A 22,895-nucleotide genomic window follows, 5' to 3' on the forward strand; every position below is an offset into this window, starting at 1 on the left:
CACACAGTAAAATAGTCAATCCTGCATACATAACTGCCCAAAATATAATATAATATATATATATATATATGCTATAATTTTGCAAATAAAGTTGCTATATATATATATATATATATATATATATATATATATATATATATATATATATAGCAATATATATATATATATATATATAGCAATATATATATATATATATATATATATATATATATATATATATATAGCAACTTTATTTGCAAAATTATAGCATTTGCCCATTAATATGCATTATTGTGGGATAAACTATTTCTCTGTTCTTCTCTATTGGTGAATTCTCCTGTGCTATAAGGTTGAGTTATAAAAATAAGAATTTTGTGTATGTTAAGGTGGGTCTTAAACTAATTATATTATTATTAACATAATATTCCCATTCATAGTAATAATTCTTACTCTTCTTGCTGGCAGAGATGTTTACATTGTTAACATTAATGCATTCAGGCCTCTTGTGTTATTTTGTTATGTGTGTGTTCATATGTAATGTGCATAGTAATTGAAGCAAAAAAAGATAACTTACCGCATATCTATGCTTCCTTCATCTGATGTGTACTGTGTCCTGTTGAAGAAAAGTTTCACAATTTCCGATGAAAAAGACAAGGTGGCATTGTATGATGTGTCATTCTGCATATTCAGCATATCTTGCACTGACAGTATTGCTTCCAAGACAATATTTTCTACCTTGAAGAGGAGGATTTCTTTGGGTGCAGATGCATTCCAGACCAGATCCAGTAGCAAAGAGAGCAAATTATGAAGGGTTGTGTTTGCCAGCCAACTTGTTGTGTTCTTTCCACCATTGAATAGCTGTGTTAGTGTTGGTATCATTTTCATTATGGCCCCCATGTTATAACCAGATGGGACAGGTTCTGAAAACAATTCTATGGCTGCCGCTACTACATTTTCTGCAGCACTGAAATATGTCCTGGTGCTCTCTGGTGCAAGAGGCCCTATCAAAGTGATGATTCTTCTCATAGTTGGAAGCATATTTGTCCACTTATTCTGAGAATAATTCCAGTGTAACAGATCACAAACCTCTGTGGTTACATTTGAGAATTGTGTATTGTTTGGCCATAGATATGAGGAATTAACATCTTTCTGTATCATCTGGTAAATGCCATGAACGATTTTCAGGAAACCTTTGCAGCCCATTGTAGCGAAAGAATCCAAACTCATATTCAGAAACTTGGTCAAATTCATGTGCCCCATGGAGTGTGTTTGATTAAGAACACTATTTAATAAGTTATAAACTTGCATGATGTTCTGTCCTATGTTAGGTTTTTTTTCTGTAAGAATATTTTGCAGAACCATTGCAATGTCATGTATTTGTGTCATATTCACATTCCCAGCCAAGATTCTGTCTAGAAGTTGCCGCACTTTAGTGAACTCAGGAGACATTGATGTGTTGTGACTCTGCAGAGAGCTTAGACTCTTGATGATATTAGATAGCTCAAGCCAAACTTGGCTGACTGAACCTGAATCGGTTTGGTTAGAAGCAGAAAGGTGAATGTACTGAAACAGTGTATCTAGTTCCTGAGACGAGAGCTTGACAATATCAAGGATCTCTGTTATATTATGGGACTGGTTCAAATATTTCCCCCAGTTGTGGATGCTTGGTATCATATTGCTCAATATCATTTGTGTGAGTCTATACATAGGGTAAACTTGCCCCGACATATTATGGCTGCTTGTTTGATTTCTTATATACAGAACATACCATTGGACAATCTTGAGCTGAACTTCTATATTTTTCAGCTGGGCACTGCCCATATAGAAGGTCATGTTGGGAAAGTTGTAGATGACATATGGCTGCAGCAGCTCAATAACTGTCATTATGTTTTGTTCAATACTAGGGGAGATAACATTTGTCCCCATCATTTCTTGCAAGGCATGCACAATATCTGGTATAATCATGCTTATTGTATGTAATACGTGTTCATTGTGCAAGGCATCTTCTGTTAGCTTGTAGAAATGGACCAGCTGCTGGTATATATTTGCAGTTGTGTTGATGTTGCTCATCCAGTACTCCGCTATTGAAGTCACTATAAAAATCCTCTCAGTCAATGGTCCACGCATTGGTAATGTTTGCAGGAGACCCATGAGGTGGAAAGTGAGATTAAAAGTGCACAGCAAAGGGCCAGCTTCTGTCTGGTTATTGCAATCAGATATATGGTGGACATACTGTATTTGGAGAAGGAGTTCTGTCATGTTGCTGGTTGTTAACACCTGCTGGATGATATTCATTTGCTCCAGACAATTCCTAATGGCCTCTAACGATGACTGGGTCATGGTGAAGTTTAAATACCCTCCCTGTGTAATGTTCAGCACCAGTTTCTTTGCTGAAAGCACCTCTTGGTACACGTCGGTGAAGCTCTCAGAATAATTATTAGAGTTGCCCTGTGCATACCGAAGCACCAAAAACACATGATTGATGAGGGGAATCTGTGAGTTGTTAAGCGTTTCAAACTGTAGCAATGAGCTGTTAGAAAACGGCCCATCCAGGCTTGTGTTCCCCATAGACGTGAGAGCGTGCACCAAATCCACAACCAATTTCTGAAACCTGGAAAGTGCACTGAGAGATGTCTCAAAGTCCTTGTTGCAGCTTTGCAGTATATCAAGGACTGACACTATGGCGTTGGTAATATTTTTGAAGCCCTCCTGATCCTGCTGCGGCATGTACCCTGACAAAAGATTAAGCAGCGCGGAGGGCAGGTTGCTGCTCTCATTGCTTATATTCTGCAGACCAAAAGGGAATAAAAAGTGTAACATTTCCAGAGCTTTATCCTTTAACTCACCAGAGTACAAAAATGGCAGCTGCTGGCTGCTATTGAACTGGGAGCTTAATTCCAAGAGGGATTTATGTACTTGGCTGTCAGATATAAGGTAGTTCAGTAACTGTTTCAGGTACAGTTCAGAAAGTACCTTCATATTGTATGTGTTGTTCAAGTGGATGAGATCATAAAAGACTTTCAATGCGTCAACTAAAACGGACACATTTGTGGTACTGTTATTAGCGTTTAAGACATATTGTAACGTTTGTAATACCTGGCCTTTTTCATCTGATACACTCAAAAGATAAAAGATCTTGACTAGATTTGAGCTGTAGTCGAAGGAACGTTCTTTATCTTCCTTACTTACTGATATCCAGCTGTTAACCAGGTTTTTGAGGTCACTTACAGCTTGGCTGTTTTCATGCTGGGGAAATACAGAGGCCAGGGAAACATTTTTTTGAATGGCATTTTGTACGATGGTGTCCACCAGAGTAATAATAAATTGTGTAAGGTTTTTATGGTTTGCATGCTGGCTTTCCTTCAGAGCGGTGTAATTGAGTTGACCCACGATGTTTTTTATGAGGTGGAAGATTGGGGTGCTGTAGGGGAAGGCTGGCTTTAGTACAGTTTCAGAAGCTGTTCTGTTCATTGCATTGAACATGACATGCAGCAGTTCTTGCAGGATTCTCAATGCATCTTGATTCCCTGTATCTTGACTGGAGATTTGGTTCTGCAGTGTTTGGATGAGAAGATTTTGTAACCCAACTTGTTGAAAAAAATTCCCAATGTGTACCAAAGTCCTGCAGAGAAAAGAAATTACACTTAATGAGTCCTTAGGACTTGCGCTTTTGGTCTGTAGTGAGACCATCCGAAGCCTTAGGTGGCTCTGTCAGAGCATACTCTAATCCATGTCAGTAATATACAATTATCAATGCATTAATGTGTACTGAATAAATGTCGCACATATGCACAAAAGTCCCGCAGCTGTATATTTTGTACTGAACCATTAAGTTAGTCACCATGCATTCCTACGTATGGTGAGACCAATTGACTGACAACTCTGATGCACTCCAATTATCACAGTTACAGTAACAGTACAGAACGAGTACATTGTGTACGTATGAAAGAATCACTCATTCCTGTGACAAAAATGTTGCCACACACCCAGCATTTAGATACTGACACCAATCCAGAATGACATAATGACATACATATGCTATATGTTCCTCATTCCATACGATGTCCAACCTAACCTTTCTATTGTTTGAAGGGTGCGCCCAGGGTGTTACAACCTCCTTTCACTTCCTTGAATCTCATTTCCCACTTTGTGCTCCACCCCTCTCTAACAGCCTTCTTCTCACGCTTCTCATGCTTCTCCCGCCCCAGGGGATCAGTAGATTATTTCCCCGTGCACATAGTCCTTTTTGGCCTGCCTGCAGGATAATCGGACACGCAGTCATGTTCCGCTGGCTTGGCTTCCTTTCAAAGTGCCCACAGATGCTGTCAAAAATATTCACTAGTTGTTCTTTGACATGTTTGGGTAATGAAAATGTTATTTATTCCCTGCCAGGGGGGGCAACATATTGATCTGCAATGCATTGCAATGGGTTCAATCTATTGGTCTCTAAATAAAAAAACAACTGGAGAATTTCACACTGAAGTAATAATGATAAAATAAAAGTCATTTATTTTTTTGGATTGTCTATGTGGGACTACAATTACCCTCGCAGTCTCCCCTCCCCCATCACTCTTCCCTAAACCCCCTCTCACTCTCCCAGAACCCCATACCCCTCTCCCCTTCCCCCTCTGTCTCCCCCTCCCCCACTCTCCCAATCCCCCTCGCCCTTATAAGGGCTTGATCCACAAAGCTCTTGTTAACCCTTTGAGTATCGGAGGGCTCGTGGTACCCGAATACCACGGCCCCTCCGGCCTAGCGGGGTCACATGACCGCTTTCAATGGTGGTCACTTGACCGCGTTGGCCATTATTCCAGAACTGGAAGAGGAGGAGTCTGCCATTTCCTCACAGGGCAGATCATGTCCTGCGCTCCATGGGAACACAGTATGAGCTAGAACAAAGAAAAACAACCCTCCCTGGGCATAACATAGTCACTACGTCCTAGGACTCATGGAGTGCCAGACCCCAGGGCGTAGTGACGACGTCTTGGGTCACTCAAAGGGTTAAATTGAGGGCGCCTAATGTGACGTTACCTAAAACAGGAATGGATGTTATGTTCCCCCGAGTTAACATGGTTCCTAAAATGTTATTATATGCAAAATTGGTATTGTAGCACAAAATTGCGTCATAGCGTTAAGCAAGTATTGCAGTTACACCTATCCAGGCCCCGAAACGAGAGAGAGGAGAGAGGTGGAGAGAGAAGAGGGTAATAATGCTGGGATATCACGCTATGTTATTTAAATGAAGTCTAACTGTAGCGTTACACCCATCCAGACACTGCAAAAGTCCTATTTCAGGGCCTGGATGGGGGTAACACCAAGTTTGGGTATACCAGGTTAAGTCCCCGCATTCACCGCAACTGTCTTTAGTGGATTCGGCAATGTTATGATTACATACAAGTTGCATGCCATTAACACTAACGTCCGCTATTCTCTTTACAGGCAACGTTATGTTATTGTTCTTTGGAGATACAACATTAGTGTTACTGTGATGTTAAGTTAGGTAGGTTAGTGCCACGTTAAGTGACGACAGAATTTTGTAGATCAAGTCCCAAAAATATATCTTCTACATAAAAAAAAAAGTGCATCGACACAGGTTACTTCTAGAGCTAGGTACACCTAAAGTAGTCTCTGACTTTATCTCACCACCATTACAAAAAACACCATCTAAGACCTAATCCTTTAGAATATGTAGTCATGTACAGCAGTCAACCACATTCTGAAAGAAAAAGACAAATGGAACTTACTTCTGGGCCAAGCTGTTCATGGCCAGGGTGCTGTCTGTGCCATTGAAGTAATGCTGCAGAATTTCAGAAGCCAATGAGAAGATATCTTCATAGACTGTGACATTGAGACTTTTCAGAAAGACCGAGATTGCTCTTGTTGCTTCGGTGGTGACCTTCCCAGCCGTTGAGCTATGAACATTGCCTCCACTGGATAATGCTTCACTTACTAATGACTGCAAAGAGTTCAAGAAGTCATGTAGAGCTTGGTACTCTATCCAGGTCTTTGAAGAATGTTGTTCTTTAAAAGTGTCCGCAAGTGATGTGATAAAAATGGCAAAACTCTTCATGCTGTTAACATTTACTATGTCTTTAAATGATGATATCATCTTTTTTGTCACCTCTAAATACTTTGTAGCATTTGGCTGCACACCCCAAATCAAAGCTGTGACTACCCCTAACTCTTCTACCCAATCAATATAGGAATTGTTGCCATGGATCAAGCTGCACGTCCATAGACTCATGTTAGAAAGCAATTCATCCTCTAACCTTGGTAGTGTTAGATGGAACTCTCTCAATAAACTCTGGTAGGAAATGAGACGGGGTTTCAATGTCCTTTCACAGCTCTCAACAGAAGTCACATTCAGTTCAGAACTCCACAGCTTTATAAGGTTCACAAAATCCATAGACAAGTGTCCACTGAAGATATTGGCAAGAGAATTGTTTGATAACATCGTGTCCCATCTCAGTCCACTGTTCGTAAGATTTAGAACCCTGTTTAGACGGTTTAATGTGTGAATAAACTCTTTCAAGACGTTACTGGCCTCGTGTTTGGTTGACAAAGCGTCCAGAATTTTCCAAACTGCTGAAAGTACATTCAATTTATCAGGGTTTGTGCCATCTACCAAATGAGACATAGTATCATTCATGTCAAACATGGTGTCGTTTGAAAAATACTGGTGATGATTAGAGATGTAAAACTTCACAATATTGAATGCTTGACCCCAATATTCTGAATATTTCAATAGATCCTGTTCATATAAGTCTGTCTGATTATAAACAAAGAAAAACAGCATCTGTAAAGGGCTTGACTGGTTTTCAAATACATGGTGCATGATGTCTACCATGTGTCTGTCCAGTGCTTCACATGTCATGTTGTTTTCTAAAAGCTTGTCAGAAATAAGGGTCATTGTTTCATTCATTTGTTGAATCCAAGAAATGTGGAGACCAAAGAGATTATTTATTCTGTAAAGGAAATGAATGGAAAGTCCAAATGATTCAGTAAGACACACCAGTTCATTTTGTATACTTGCACTTCCAATGATGCATTCGGTAGTATTCCCTTTCACTGTGGAGTTTAAGATATTGTCCAGTAGGTCATTCAAGGTCATGCTGTTCTCACGGTCAGAATGAGCTAGGGATAGTTGACAATCAGAATTGTTTAGTATCAGGAGCACCACACGTATGATCTCCATAGCAGAGCAGTTCTGGTTTGTCTCTGGAGTTATGTTGTTTGGTAAACAAGGCGCCATGCTTAAATACAAGAGATCCATCAGTTTGTCATCCACAGGAGGAAGTTTGTGGAAACTGCTCGTATTCCAGTACTGAAGCAGCAACTTGTAGATCTTGTAAAATATTCCCTGATCTATAGTTCCATGTGCAACATCATAAAGAATAACCATGACCTTTATTGTCATCTCATAGAATCTTTGGTTAGTCTTATTGTTAAAAGGTATAAGCAGATGTGTGATATTCCCCATGTCATCCAGCATTAGAAGGACCTTCTCCGTGGTGATTAAAACCGAAGACAGATTGGCCAGTCCTTCTCTATCATATTTCTTTAATAGGTGCAACGCAAATTCAATATCATTGTGTATGTTTTTATCAAAGAAAGAATGCCAACGTGTTCCATTTTCCCATTCTTTTTGAAACATCATTTGAATTACAGACCATGTGTGGTTGATAAATTGATCTACGTTCTGAATGCCATTTTGCAGTGTAACGTTTAGTATGCTTTGGAGAACAGGTATGATATGAGATTTATCCAACCAGTCGACGAAGTACTGTGTTTCATTTACAATAGACATGAGGGATGGGTTGCCCTCAGTACTGGATAGAACATTACTTAAAATGAGTTGTGTCATTGTAATAATGGGATAAATATTCCCAGAGGTCTGTAAGGCTTCTGTTTGATTTTTTACATAAAGAACATACCACTGAGCAATCTTAAGTTGGGTTTTCATAGACTCCAGTTGCTGATTAGTGTGAGAGAAGAAGGCAGTGGGAAAGGTGTAATTCTTGTTTGCTGATTGCAGAACCTCTAGTAACCCCCCTATTGTTTTGTCCAGCTCCTGTGTAGTAAAATTTACCTTTAACCGGATTTCCTCTAGAGTCTGAACAATATCTGTAAGAGAAGTGTGTATTTCCTGAAGGGAGAATTCATTTTGGCACGCCAGCTTTGTTAAATTATATAGATAAGTCAGGTGCTGATACATATTTGATGTCCCGTTCAATTCTCCCAACCAGTTTTTAGCAATGGAAGAGGCAACAAAAAGAGTGTCATTCATCGGCTGTTGCAGTGGTAACGTTTGCAGGAGCTCCATGAGGTGAGAAGACATCTCCAATGTACACTGCAGTGATTGAGCTCCTGTATGACTATAACATTTAGATGCCTTAATAACATTTTCCATTTGAAGAAGCAACTTTGTAGAATCTGCAGATCTGATCACCCGTAGGATGCTGCTCAGATTCAGCGTCAGCTGCTCTAAGAGAGGCTGGTTAAAAGGTAGGTTCAGATCATTCCTCAGTGTGATGTTTACAATCAGGCTCATGGCTGCAAGCGTCTCTTTATAGATGTCTAGGGAAGTGTTGCATGAATTATAAGGATGCCCTTGGGAACACAAGAACACCAAGTACATGCTATTAATGACAGAGATTTCAGCACTGCTGGGAACTTCAAACTGGAGGAGAAACTGGTTGGCAAACTCCTGCTGCAGACTGCTGTTTTTTAGAGAAGTAAGAAGTTGCACGGATTCAACCAGTAGTTGCTGAAACTTGAGGACGGTGCCTGTGCAGTTATAATGTTCCTTCTGACATGTGTTGACTGATTCAACGAGACTCAGAGTAGTATTTGCTACTTTGTAAAATGACTCTTGTCCTTGCAAAGGAATTACATTAGAGAGAAGCTTGAACATAGCCACGGTTGCATTGCTGGTTTGAGAGCTCACAGCCTGCAGGTTGGATGGAGTGAAATAGGACAACACATCCAAAGCAAGACGCCTGAAAACATCGGATTGCAGAAAAGAGAGCTGGCTGCTGAAGCTGAAATAGGAATGGAGTATGTTCAGATTATTTTGCATAGCACCATCAGAGATCAAAAAGTTTGATATCTGTTTCAAGTAGGCTTCAGTGAAGTTGGAGATATCAGATATGTTGACCATATTTATTATCTGGTCAAAGAGGTTGAAAGCATCCATCAAAGCTGTGGTTCCTTTTGAGAATCTAGGGTCTAGAGTCAAAAGATTTTGAAATGTTTGTTTTAGTTGGCTAGATGCTGGCTGGTTGAGGACAGAAAGGAGCTTAAGTAACAGTGCAGTATTATTGAAGGAAGCATCTCTTGAATTCATGCCTAACCAGGTATCAAGTAGGAGCTGAAGCTCTTTCAAAGTTTGGTTGGTTACATTGTATGGGGAAAGAAAGCCACTCATGTTAGTCAAGAGCTGTGCATTTTGGATAACAGTCTGTAGCAAGATAGCCACAGCTTTGGTGGTGTTCTTCAGGTCTCCCTGCTGGACTTCTCCTGGCACAAGCATATGAAAATGCTCCAGTAATGTCTGAAGGTTCCCCAAAGACATGCTGATATTCAAGAATGGGGGGTTCAGTGAAGAGTCAGAAATCAGCAGGTCAGTGGTATTGAGCAGCAGATGCAGGAGGTCTGTGAGGTTGCTTTGCTGCTGTGGGTCCCACTTCCCAGGATTGAGACTGATGATTTCCTGATGGAGTTTCTCTAGGACAAGTTCATCAAATCTGTTTTGTTTCAATGTCGCCCAGGCTCGCTGTAAGATTCTGAAATAGGAGTGGAAGAAACCAAACATGAGATGGTTTGTCAAAATAAAATATTTTCCCAAACACGTAGAATAAACCAGACCAACCTGTCAAACCGTATGCACTTCTTATGCAGTAAACTGAAAGGATCTAAATAGCTACATTTATACAATAAAGGGACCTATTCCACCCGTTTGGTTTTTGTATTCTCCGGACTAAAGTTTATTGTCTACTGACAAATATAGCACCACCTCCTATTACCTTTTAGAGGTATTTCTTCAAACGTTTAAAGCTGCAATCTCTAAAAATGGTTCCTGTGAGATTCCCAGGAAACCCAAAACACCCATCCGTAGAAATCATATGGTGTGCATATTATCAATGAACAGGACAACCACAGCCTTTCTCTATCTGAAGAAAGGTCCATGTCGGACCTGAAACGTTCCTGCTGTTTTTGCTTTTTCTCTACAATATACCTACTTTGAATCGGTCATAAGAAGTTTGTTGGCAGTGATCTACTTTTGCGCGGGGGTGGCTGCCCCTTGTTCGTGCGTATGTTAATTGTATTTATCCACACAGACAATTTGGTCCCTCACATTTTTTTCATTCCCCATTTCTTTTGAAATGTTGATACTGTAGATAGCTCTTAAACTTGAAGCCAAAAGAGAAATACATTACCAAAGTCTTGACAAAAAGTGTCAAGATGACATTATCATCTGTATGCTGCAATACTGAAAAACAAATAACATAAAACCCTGCATGTGGGGAACCTGTTTGTTTCACTTGTTCAGCCTTTTCATAGAGGTGTCTAGAGTTCAGTTCCACCCCAGGAAACAAATCTTAAAAGTAGCTCCACACAGTCATATGTTATGGCTCTTCAGTGCCGTAGGAGGTAATTAAAAAATTGCTCTGAAGGTGACGTGACTGTTGACAAATTCAGTGTTCTTGAGAAAAGGGGATTTCCCCAGATCACTTCTACATTCCCTTCTTTTTCATTTACATTTGTAATTTGAATTTATGGCTGTGGAGATAATGGGAGGGATCATATCACATCAGTGTTATAAAGGCTGAGGGACCATGGGGTAGGGCGGATGTGTCGAAATTCGGTTCGCTGTTTTATTTTACTTTCACATTTCATAAAGAATATTTTTGTTCCATATTTCCTGTTTATGAATTTACTCATTTTCGCCTACAAGCAAAAGTTTGTCATGCAAACTTTCACTAATATTTGCACGTTCGAGTATTCGCATATTTCAAAAAACCAAGTACCTTTTTTTCCCCGACTAACGAATATTTGAAAATTATAAGAAAATGCAAAAAAAGATTGTTTTGCCGCAAATTTTAATTTTGCCGCAAAATTCCCCCATTTCTTGTGGTCCTATAGACATGGCTGGTCAAGTGAATGACACCAGTTTGGAGACTGCTTGGAATTGGATATAAATCACCTTTTTACGGTCCCCACCAAAAGTACAAAATAAGAACATTTCAACCCTCACTGGCGCCCAGCCGGTCGCTTACATTCATGGTACCACAGGTGCAAAAAAAAAAACAAACTTATATTGTAAGCTATTCTGGGGGCAGAATTGTACAGTACTGAGGGTTCTGGAAAAATAAGCTTTGCAAACTTGTTTGGATAGATAAAAGCCTGGAAAATATGACAAGGTACAGCACTGATGGCTAACACTATACACGATACATAAAGCTTGGCCCACTGCAGACGCACTTACCAGAATGGCCTCCTACTGTCTCTGTACGTTCTCCCTACCAATTAGATTGTAAGCTCTTTGGAGCAGGTACTCCTCTTCAACAATGTTACTTTAATGTCTAAAGCACTTATTTCCATGATCTGTTATTTATATGATTGCCACGTGTATTACTACTGTAAAGCTCTATGTACATTAATGGCGCTATATATATATAAAGACATACAGTACATACATAGCACTATATCTACTGTGTACAGTGGCATATACACCACTAGGGCTTTATTAGTATTATCTTATATCTTGTATGCGCCAACATATTCCGCAGTGTAGTACAATGTGGGAGGATGGACAATACCATTGTATGACAAAAGAGTACCTGTATGTTAGGACACACAGAGACAGCAGGAAGGAGGTTCCTGCCCCCAGGGGCTTACAGTCTAAAAGGAGGGCAGTGGAGGCAGGAGGTTTACTACAAATAATTGCTGTTAGTAGAACTACTTCAAAGTGCAGGTCTCCTCTAGGACAGAGGTACAAAGTACATCTCTACTCACAAGTACATCTCTACTCACAAGTACATCTCTACTCACAAGTACATCTCTACTCACAAGTACATCTCTACTCACAAGTACATCTCTACTTACAAGTACATCTCTACTCACAAGTACATCTCTACTCACAAGTTCATCTCTACTCACAAGTACATCTCTACTCACAAGTACATCTCTACTCACAAGTACATCTCTACTCACAAGTACATCTCTACTCACAAATACATCTCTACTCACAAATACATCTCTACTCACAAATACATCTCTACTCACAAGTACATCTCTACTCACAAGTACATCTCTACTCACAAGTACATCTCAACTCACAAGTACATCTCTACTCACAAATACATCTCTACTCACAAGTACATCTCTACTCACAAGTACATCTCTACTCACAAGTACATCTCTACTCACAAGTTCAAAATGCAATTCTCCATTTATTGTGACTGCCAAGAACAGAGGAGGAACAACGTTTCAGGTCCCATATGGACCTTTCATCAGGTGATCAAAGGTCTATTTGGGACCTGAAACGTTGATCCTCCTCTGTTCTTGGCAGTCACAATAAATGGAGAATTGCATTTTGAACTTGTGAGTAGAGATGTACTTGTGAGTAGAGATGTACTTGTGAGTAGAGATGTACTTGTGAGTAGAGATGTACTTGTGAGTAGAGATGTACTTGTGAGTAGAGGATTTCTCCGCACCTTGGAATGGTTAGTTGAACGGCAGAATAACTCAGAGGTGGTTGTCTATCAGATTTCAGAGCCACGCTGGCCATTTCTGAGTGACAAAATATCCGAAGATGGGTCTGAAACATCGAAAAACATCTAGGAGTCTCTGCATTTGCCACTGGAGTGTGAAAGAGAGCACGCATTAAAGTCAGATCCCATGGCATAGATTTACTAGAGTGGGATGAATTCAAACACATGCAAAGACAGAGACCAAATGTAAACTCCTTCACTACCAGTGGGACCTACAATACGTGTGATCATGTTAACAATGCATACAATGTCTCACCTAAGTAGGGTCCCCGGCTCATACTCCCCGTTGCTGGAACTGTTGCAAGGTCCTTCCGAGGCAGACCCATTAAACTGACCTGGGTTGGGAAGGATTAGGAGAATATGAGACGTATGGATAAGATTAACCTGAGAAACACATCCCATCCATCCCATCCTAAACCACATAACAAGAGCGTGTTTGGGCAACAGAAAAGGGATCAGTTCTAACCAAGAAAACTATATTCAGCATAAAATAACAGTATAAAGAAAAGCAGCCAGTCTACAGATTGCTTTCCACACCTGAAAACTTCCAAAGCCCCTATGAATTGAGGCAAATCTGGTGCAATTCTGGGGTATAACAAACAAATAGGATTTATTTCACGGATACATATTGTGCTATTATATTGCCTCAGAATTGCATTTTTTTTGCCTTGATACATAACCCCCCCATTATGTTTAAGCTCCTTCGAAATAGAGAGAGAGAGAGAGAGAGAGAGAGATAAGGGGAAATACAATTGTAAAAAATCAACAACCTGGATAACAACACCTATAGTGTGTCTACCAATGAATATATACAGTATGTGGGTGGGTATCCACCCCCCCCCCCCCAAATTGAGTGTTATTAATATGGAGTGTTTTTAACAGAATGTTAATCAAGCTGTGAGTAAAACCACCACCCCAAAAATATAATTACAGCCTCTGACACCCTACCCCCGCCTGATGGTAATGCGCTCTTTATAAACTAAGCATCAATAGAGAAAACCCTTCTTCATATGAGGAAGGGAGGAAGGGCTCTCCTGCAGGTTATTACTGTTAATTATAAGGCATATACCATATAAAATGAGCTTGAAAGGTGTGACAAGTTCCTGTGTGTTTGTACACACACACTCACAACCCTCTGGGTGCGAACCACAAGGATACCTACTGTAGATGAAGATCTGGGCAGGATGGAGAAGGACTGAGAGCTCACTCCAACTTTACCAACTGAAGGTTTATTGAAGTACTAGTTAACAACAAGTTTTACCTGGTCAGTTCAGTCCTGGGTCAGGCTGTCCAGAGGCACAGTCATGAAGGTGCTTGAGATACTGCTGAGGCTTATCTAGTAGCCAGACAACATGGACCTTCCTAAAGTACGAGGTAGGGGCATATAACCCAGGGCCCCTCTAGCTCCTGGTCCACGTCATATTTCCCACCTTCGGTGCTGCTCTATAGGCCAGAGACTCTACCAAACGAGTGGGTGCTCAGCCTAAGGGCTCCTCTAGTTGTTACTAATTAACCTAACACAGACACTGATTATATATATATATATATATATATATATATATATATATATATATACTAGACTGAAGCTACTCCTCTAGCTAAAATAGGCCACTATTTGCATGTTGGTGAGTACCTTTTCCACTTTAGCCAGGTATAGTTCAAGCTTTCATAGTATGGTTAAATCTACCGGCACAAGTGCCACATCTTCCTGAACACCCGTTGCCACTTTCACTGCCACTTTGAGGCAATGAGATAAGGATTCAAGGAAAGGATATATATCTCCATGCAGAAGTACAATGCTACTTAAGATATGGAAGGTGGTTGCATTAGTGGTACACTCATTGTTTACATTGTAACAAGGTTGGTGACTTCTCTGTCGGATTTAGGTCACTTACAGGTGCTGTTGAAGGTCCCTTTGCTTAGTGACGTCACCAGCCAATGAGATATTTCAAACGCACTCTTCACTCCGGACCAGCACAGACTGTCTCCAGCATTGCAGGGCAGCTGCTGTGGAATAAATATGCAATGGAAACAGTGTGACAGCACGGAATAGAAATAATTCTCACTCACCCAAAACACTTCAACCAGCAACAGAAAGATCTGTTCTGCTGGAGCTCGGAAAACACTTCACATCTCTGTGTCTTTTTCTTCTGCATCTTAACCCAATTACTGTCAGAGAGGTCTCAAAAGCAGACTGCTTTGGCAACAAATGGTTAATACGTTTCACAAATTTAACACAGATGCCTCTTAATCTATTTGCTGGCACTCATCACCCTATTTTTCAAAAAGAAGCAAGCACTCAGGCTTTAAGCAGGAGGCCTTAATGTCCCAAGTAATCCAACATTTCAGCTGTGCAATACATTGCAATAGATTGCACAGCCGAAACGTCGGATTACATTAAAGCCTCCTGCTTAAGCCTGTGTGCTTGCTTCTTTTTGGAAAACACTGATTGCTACTGGGACCTTAGGACTACCCCGAACGCTATGCACCGGCAGCTAAGTACTACACCATGCCACTATTATTGAGTGCATGCATTATCTCTACTCCTCATCATGCTATTACCTGCACAGGATACTGCAGATTGAGTGGCACTGTGGCCTGTTTTTAAGAAGCAGTGCTATTCTATAAAACACCTTCCAGACCCAGAAGACACCTTAATAAAACCCATTCACTTGAAAGCACTGCAAGGTGTCCTTTGGGATAGCACTGCTTAGTAAATATGGGCCGATATGCTTCCGCATTTGACCAGCTATATTGTGATATTCTTGGGCACCCCCGTGATATTTTCCATGTTTAATACTATCCAAAAAAAACTTTATAAAGATGATATTTCTAGAACCCTCTTGGCGAATCAAGGCAAAAACTGCCTTCAGTCTTACAATGCCACTAAATATGTCCTAGAACAATGTACGAATCCCTTCACTGAGAGATATTCACGAAACCCCAGGAGCAGTCACTAGCTAGCTCATTCAGCGGTGAAAGGGTCAATCTAGGCACAACCAAAGACGAGTAAATTATTTGCTATATCAAATCCCTTTATTTAAAATTAATATTCAACTCCAGACTCAACGGCTACATTTTCATGCATCCCCTGCTCTTACATTAAAACACATCCATTAATTAGCTTTGCCTAACCAAGGGGCCAATTAAGAAGTAAACTGGATAAATAGGTGCATTACTTTGTAGCTCCTTATTGTAATTGGATCTCTGGATGCGCAGTGAGCTCTTGCATGAGATATTAGGGGCAGCTTCCCCGTTGCTGTGCGGGTTGTGATATTCTTATTCAGTGAAGGTCAGCCACCACATTATGGGAACTCCCTATGGAAAAGCCATGCTGGGTTTCAATGTGTTTCTGAAGCGCTATATAGAAAGCAGATGCACATGGGCCAATGCAGCATGCATGTTATAATGGACATGCTTTCTTCTGTCAGGATAGAATACCCTACACTTAGATTGCAAGCTCTTCGGGGCAGGGACTCCTTTTCCTAAATGTTAATATTTACGTATGAAGTGCTTATTCCTATTATGATGCGTGTGTTACTGCTGTAAAGTGTGATGTACACGGATAGCGCTATATAAATAAAGATACATGCACCCCCACCCCTCATCATTTCTGTTCATTTCCACTGTCCTCGTCCTAGCACATTGAAGGCAACTTATCTAAGCCTCCTGTGTTATGAATCTGGTGCTGTGTTTAGCTCAAGTGTTGCCTCAGTTTTGCGGCTGGGAGATAACCCTTTTTACTCTCCACCTTTCACACATATGCAGCCCAGCCTCCCTGGTCTTAGCTCAACTTCTCTCAGAGAAGATCCACCCCAGTGTAGGACTGGGAAATCCCCAGATATGGTAATATTTGTTACTGAGGACACGGAAACAGATATAGCATGTCAGTGCCAAAGCATGACTGTGCTATGCATCACAGACAACCCAAGATCTAAAAGGGTTAACCAAAAGCACGCTTCCTCTGCACGTCCTCACCTGGAACCATGTGATACAGCCTTTCCCCACTTCGCCCAGACTTTGGTTTGCTGGTGTCTGCATCAATCCAGATAAAACATGACTGAATGAGCCGTTTTGCACTGCAAGAGAAAGCGCATCTTATACCAGACTCACTGAAGCCTACAGTATGCACCAAGCTGCGCAAACAGCTTTTGTTGGTGTCACATCGGTGCAGGGACATCTCATTTTAAATTGTGCTTGTGCGCGCCGATATACTAACCTGACATTTCTCCATCTGCATCATCAGTATCAGAAACGATGCTTTTCATTTGTTTGGCGCACAGAAATGGACTGCGCTAGGCGTACAGGTATAAAGGTATGTACCAAAAAATAAAATTTCTGTGCGCCCCAAAAAAGTATGAAGTGCGTCAAAATTGTCCGCCAAGTTGAACCTGGCGTAACCCCTAAACAGACTGTTAATAGTGTTAGCGCATAAGTTGCTATGTATCAACCACATTTTTGCGGGATGCAGCACGGATGCTTCATTATATACAGTAGATTAACTAAATGTATTATTTTCCCACTAGGGTTATTATAAGAAACAAAATACACTAATATTTACAAACACTAGTTATACATTTTTAAAAAATCACATAATTCTGTCTTCATTTAAATTGGATCCATCAGCTATTCAAAATGTGTCAAAGTTAATTTCAAACTATGTGTCATGTAAGAAGTCACGTGGCGACCATCATACATACAGTAGGACGCACATTGTCTGGAGCTTTGTTAAAACGAAAATGTTGACGCACAGAAACATTCAGCCAAATACGATCTCAATGCGGAGGCTCTGTGTAGAAGGGTTGGGTTTTCAGCCCATATACACCTAACAGAGGGATTAAGAATCACAAAGGCAGTAACTAAAACTAGCCCGGTGCTACATTGTCAGTATAGGCAAAAATAAGAGGAGGAAACTTGGGGTTAAACACCACGGTCTTCTGATGTGGGGCGTCCTCCGTTTAAAGGTAAAATCCCACCATGAACTAATTCGGTGTGACATGTTTCAGGGGTCTTGCTGCAGGGTACATGCAACTACACACGCGGGTTTCTTGACAAGGCTTATTTATTTAGCCTTAAAAGATATACAGCACACAAAACAAAAATAGCTTTTCATCAGCAACAAAAGAAAAATGGCTTTTCTTCAGCAGACAAACAAAAATAGTTTCTCTTTAGCAGACAGTGTATAAATCAGGCAGTTACCCTTTCTATGCAGGGGACAGACAGTTCACAATTCATCTACTTTGCTAATCAGACATTCTATCAGGAAATCTCTTCAGCAGCTTACTCCTCTCTCCTCAACATTCAGGCTCCATGTGTCTACAGCCTGGGTTTTAACACACCTTGATTAGGCAGCTGGGATCCAACTAATTGTCCTGAGGTTCCCAGCTGAAGTTAACCTAGTCAGTGCTGCACTGCAGACTAGACATAGGTTTTCCAGGCATATAACTGGTGGCTTTTATTTACCCTGTCACATTCCTCCCCTGTTAGTGTGTGGCTGGGGCTACGCACGGCTGAAGCCCGACCATCCACCCCTTCTCTAGAAAAGAAGTCGGCATTTGCGTTCTCTTTTCCCTGCCTATGCTGAATCTCAAATGAGAAGGGTTGGAGGGCCATATACCACCTAGTCAATCTAGCATTGGAATCCTTCATGCTATTTAACCACTTCAGTGGAGCATGATCCGTCACCAAAGTAAAATGGACTCCTGCCAGGTAATGCCTCAAAGCCTCGATTGGCCACTTTACTGTGAGGCACTCTTTCTCAATCACTGAGTAGTTTTTTTCCCTTGGGAACAATTTCCTACTCAGGAAAAGGATAGGATGTTCAACTCCCTCAAACTGTTGTGACAACACTGCCCCTAGCCCTATCTCTGATGCATCTGTTTGCACTATAGAAGGGCTGTTGAAGTCTGGGCTTCTAAGGATGGGACCCTCTGATAGACACATTTTTATGTCCTCAAAGGCTCTCTGACAATCCCTTGACCACACCACTTGTGTAGGGGCACACTTTTTTGTGAGGTCCGTTAAAGGGGCTACCACTTCAGAATAGTTGGGGATGAACCGCCGGTAGTACCCTGCTAAACCCAGCAGAGAGCGTACCTGCGTTTTTGTTTGGGGGGTCGGAACTTCTTTCAGGGCAACTACCTTGTCGGCTAGTGGCCTTACTTTTCCACCTCCCACTGCATACCCTAAGTATTTGGTTTCCGCCTTACCCAGGGCACATTTCTTAGGGTTGGCTGTGAGCCCTGTCTCTCTTAGAGATTTGAGGACCGCTTTCAGCCAATTTAGATGGACCCGCCAGTGTTTACTATAAATGACAATGTCATCTAGGTAGGCTGCGGCATAATTCCTATGGGGCCTCAGTACCTTATCCATGAGTCTCTGAAATGTGGCTGTGGCTCCATGCAGTCCAAATGGCACTGTCACAAACTGGTATAAACCCATGGGAGTGGCAAAGGCTGTTTTGCATTTGGACTTTTCATCTAAGGGTATTTGCCAGTATCCTTTTGTCAAGTTCAACGTGGATATATATTCCGCGTTACCAAGGGCGTCAATTAATTCATCCACCCTTGGCATCGGATATGCGTCAAACTTGGATACCGCATTGACCTTTCGGAGGTCCACACAAAATCTTACCTTCCCATCGGGTTTAGGGACCATAATTAGTGGACTACACCACTCACTGCATGATTCATCAATCACTCCTAAGTGTAACATTTCTTGTACCTCCTTCTCTACCAGAGCCCTACGACTTTCAGGCAACCTATAAGGACGGGAACGTACTTTTACCCCAGGTGCTGTCTCGATTGCATGGGAAATTAAGTTAGTTTGTCCTGGTAAGTCAGAAAAAACATCCTGGAATTGTGTAATTATTGCTAACAAGTCCCCTTTTTGTTCAGAGGACAACTGTTTACCCATTGGGATTTTATTGTCACTCATGATGTTCTCCCGTGGAGGCTGAGGACCCAAGTCCGTTTCCTCCTCCACCGGGTGGATGAATAGAGACCACTGCATCTTCCAGGGTTTCAGCAAGTTCACATGGTAAATTTGTTTACCCTTCCTGGACCCTGGTTGAGCGATCTCGTAATCCACATCACCCGTACGGCGGAGTACTTCGAATGGGCCCTGCCATTTGGCCAGGAGTTTACTCTCGCAACTGGGTAACAATAACATCACCTGGTCTCCTGGGAGAAACACTCTCATGCGAGCATTCTGATTGTAATGTCTCTCCTGACTGTCCTGTACTGATCTAAGATTCTCCCTGGCAAAATGGCCGACCACATCTAGGCGCTTCCTAAGGTCTAGTACATATTGCAGGCTATTCTTAGAAGCGGACTGCTGTTCCTCCCAGGACTCCTTTAGGAGGTCTAGGATACCCCGGGGTTGGCGGCCATAGAGCAATTCAAATGGAGAGAATCCCGTGGAGGCCTGGGGAACTTCCCGCACTGCAAACAGCAGAAAAGGGAGAAGTTCATCCCAGGCTCTCTTCTCTGAATCTACAAATTTCCTCAGCATCCCTTTTAGAATTCGGTTAAATCTTTCCACCAATCCGTCAGTCTGTGGATGGTAGACCGATGTCCGAACAGACTTGACCTCTAGTAACTTTAAGACATCCTGCATCAGTTTAGCCATGAAATTTGTACCTTGGTCTGTCAACTAACCTGGGGAAGTCCAACCCGTGAGAACAGTTCCAACAACTTGTTGGCTACTTGCTTCGCCGTTGCTGTTCTCAGGGGGAACGCCTCAGGATACCTTGTTGCATAGTCAACTATTACAAGGATAAACCTGTGTCCTTTCGCAGAAGGTTCTAGAGGTCCTACCAAGTCTACCCCAATCCTATCAAAGGGAACTGACACCCAGAGTAGAGGAACCAAAGGGGCTGGTTTTTGTCCTTTTGGACTAGTTAGCTGGCACTCCGGACATGCTGCACATAGCTTAGCAATATCACTATGCATCAATGGCCAATAGAATCGGGATGAAATACGGTCCAATGTTTTATCCCTGCCCAGGTGACCACCCCAAGGGACAATATGGGCTAGAGTGAACACAGATTTAACAAACGCCTTGGGAACCAATATCTGTCTGGTGACCTCCCCTGTTTGTGGCTGCCTATTCATCCTATATAGGATATCATTTGATAGCTCAAAATGGGGGAATACTATCACCCCCTGTGCATCTAAAATCTGCTCATCAATTTTCACCACCTTGTCATACTGTCTAGCAAGGACTGGGTCTTCCCTTTGCTTCTGGTGAAAGTCAGGGAGGTACAGGTCTTGTAAATCTCCAGAGCCCATATCCCCCTCCCTCTGGCCATCCCCAGCCATCACTTGTGACCTCTGACTACTAGAACGGTCAACTTGAGACCCAGATTTCTGCAACCAGTCCTGTTTGTCAGAGTGTCTTTGCTTCCGAGTCTTTTGAACCCGGTGTCTACTGGGAAAAAAGTTTGCCGAGAAGGGGAACAGTTTGCCAGGGTTCTCCTGAGCCCTAGAAGGAGGCTCCTCGTGAAAGACTGGGGCCATTAGGTCCGAAAAGAAAGGCCAGTCCCAACCGAGCACAACGGGGGCAGGGAGCCAAGGAGCGACTCCTACTTCGAGGTAAGCCTCCTGACCTTTTACCTGTAGCCGGATTTTGGCCGTCGGATAGCGTTTTACATCGCCGTGTATACATTCTATGCTCCATGGGGAGTCAAAAGAACACAAGTTGGGCGGTAACAGTTCCTGGAGGACCAGAGTTTTCCCAGAGCCCGAATCTACAAGGGCCTGGACGGTTTTCCCCCCAATCAAGGATGGAAGTAGCCAGGGGTTGTAATTGTCCCCAGTAAAAGCCGAGGCGACGGTTCTGCTGAATGAACAATCCATCAGTGGACAGTCCACATACCGGTGGCCTTGTTCTCCGCAGGCGGAACATGGAGAGGGTTCCCTCGCAGGAGGGGGCTGTGGATAGTGCTCCGCTGGACCGGTTACTGGAGACCAGGTTTCTGGTGGGTCCTGTGGGCGACGTCCTCGGAAGTTCCTCTCATTTTACGACGAGCCGACATCCGGAAGGAGATGAGGGTCTCTGCGGGGACCAGCATTTGGACTCCGTCCTTGCTGGAACGACTGCTCCTTCCGTTGGACTTGGCGGTTCCGTGATGGGCCGTAGGTTCCCCATTGGTCCGACCTCCCTCTTTGGGCGTCCGCAAGTGCCGTGGAGTTGGGTCCAGGACACTCGCCTGCTGCTCAGCCCCAAGGAAGTTCTCCACGAGTCGGACCACCAAAGCTAGGGTTTCAGCGTGGCGTTTTACCCACGAGCGTGCGGAAGGGGGTATTATTTGTAGAAATTGTTCCAAAACCACCTGCTCAAGAATTGCCTCCTTAGTGCACTCCTCGGGTTATATTCAGCGCGTACACAAGTCCAATAATCGCTGAGCGAGTACCCGGGGTCTCATCTTAGCTGTGTACTTCATGTTCCGGAACTGCTGCCGGTAGGTCTCTGGGGTCAGACCTAAGCGATCCAGTATGGCGGCTTTTACTTGTCGGTAGTCCATTGCCTGATTTATAGGGAGGCCCTGATATGAGGCTTGGGCTTCTCCTATGAGGAGCGGGGCCAAAGCAGTTGCCCAGCGATCTGTAGCCCAGCCCTGAGCTTCGGCAACTCTTTCAAAAGTCAGTAAAAAAGCCTCTGGATCCTCGTCCGGAGCCATTTTCTTCAGGAGTATCGGGGGTCTGCTTGCAAGTTCTGGACTGGCAGACCCCTGGAATTGGGTCAGCAGCTTGGCCATTCGCTCCTCCTGTGCTGCCTGCTGCTGGGTTAGGAGCTGGGTTTGCTGCTGTAAAAGTCTTTCATCTCTCTCTGACAGTGACAGGGGGAAAGAAAGTAGCTTTCCAGTTTTACGCAGAACGGATTGGCATACTGTGGCGCCATCCGAGTGCCCATTTGCTATATGCTTTACTGTGGAGGGTTTTTGTCACTTTTGTTTACCCTCCATAACTTTACTAAATGTGGTGAAACCTATCCTAAGCTTCATTTTGCAAAGTCAGTATAACCAACCCCACACTGAGGAGACCCATTAAGGTCGAAACGGCTTTCTGTGAGTGGGTTTACTGGCTATGCATCTTAACCCAGGCTGTGCTCAAAGCTGTGAAATGTAGCAAGCTTAAG

At 42.5% G+C, this 22,895-nt stretch overlaps 1 protein-coding gene across 1 annotated transcript in view; it reads right to left on the reverse strand.

Moving 5' to 3' along the window:
- Window positions 1-22,895, reverse strand: part of ABCA12 (ATP binding cassette subfamily A member 12) — a 159,451-nt gene that overhangs the window by 95,377 nt on the left and 41,179 nt on the right. Inside the window, exons 9-13 of the mRNA XM_075607232.1 lie at window positions 16,734-16,834; window positions 14,651-14,762; window positions 13,012-13,090; window positions 5,724-9,764; window positions 554-3,601 (exon numbers count right to left, since the gene is read on the reverse strand). Of these exons, the coding sequence (XP_075463347.1) occupies window positions 554-3,601; window positions 5,724-9,764; window positions 13,012-13,090; window positions 14,651-14,762; window positions 16,734-16,834 (7,381 nt within the window). The remainder of the gene's footprint in view (window positions 1-553; window positions 3,602-5,723; window positions 9,765-13,011; window positions 13,091-14,650; window positions 14,763-16,733; window positions 16,835-22,895) is intronic.

This window comes from Ascaphus truei, chromosome 7 (assembly GCF_040206685.1).
Source record: "Ascaphus truei isolate aAscTru1 chromosome 7, aAscTru1.hap1, whole genome shotgun sequence".
Taxonomy (NCBI): Eukaryota; Metazoa; Chordata; class Amphibia; order Anura; family Ascaphidae; genus Ascaphus; species Ascaphus truei.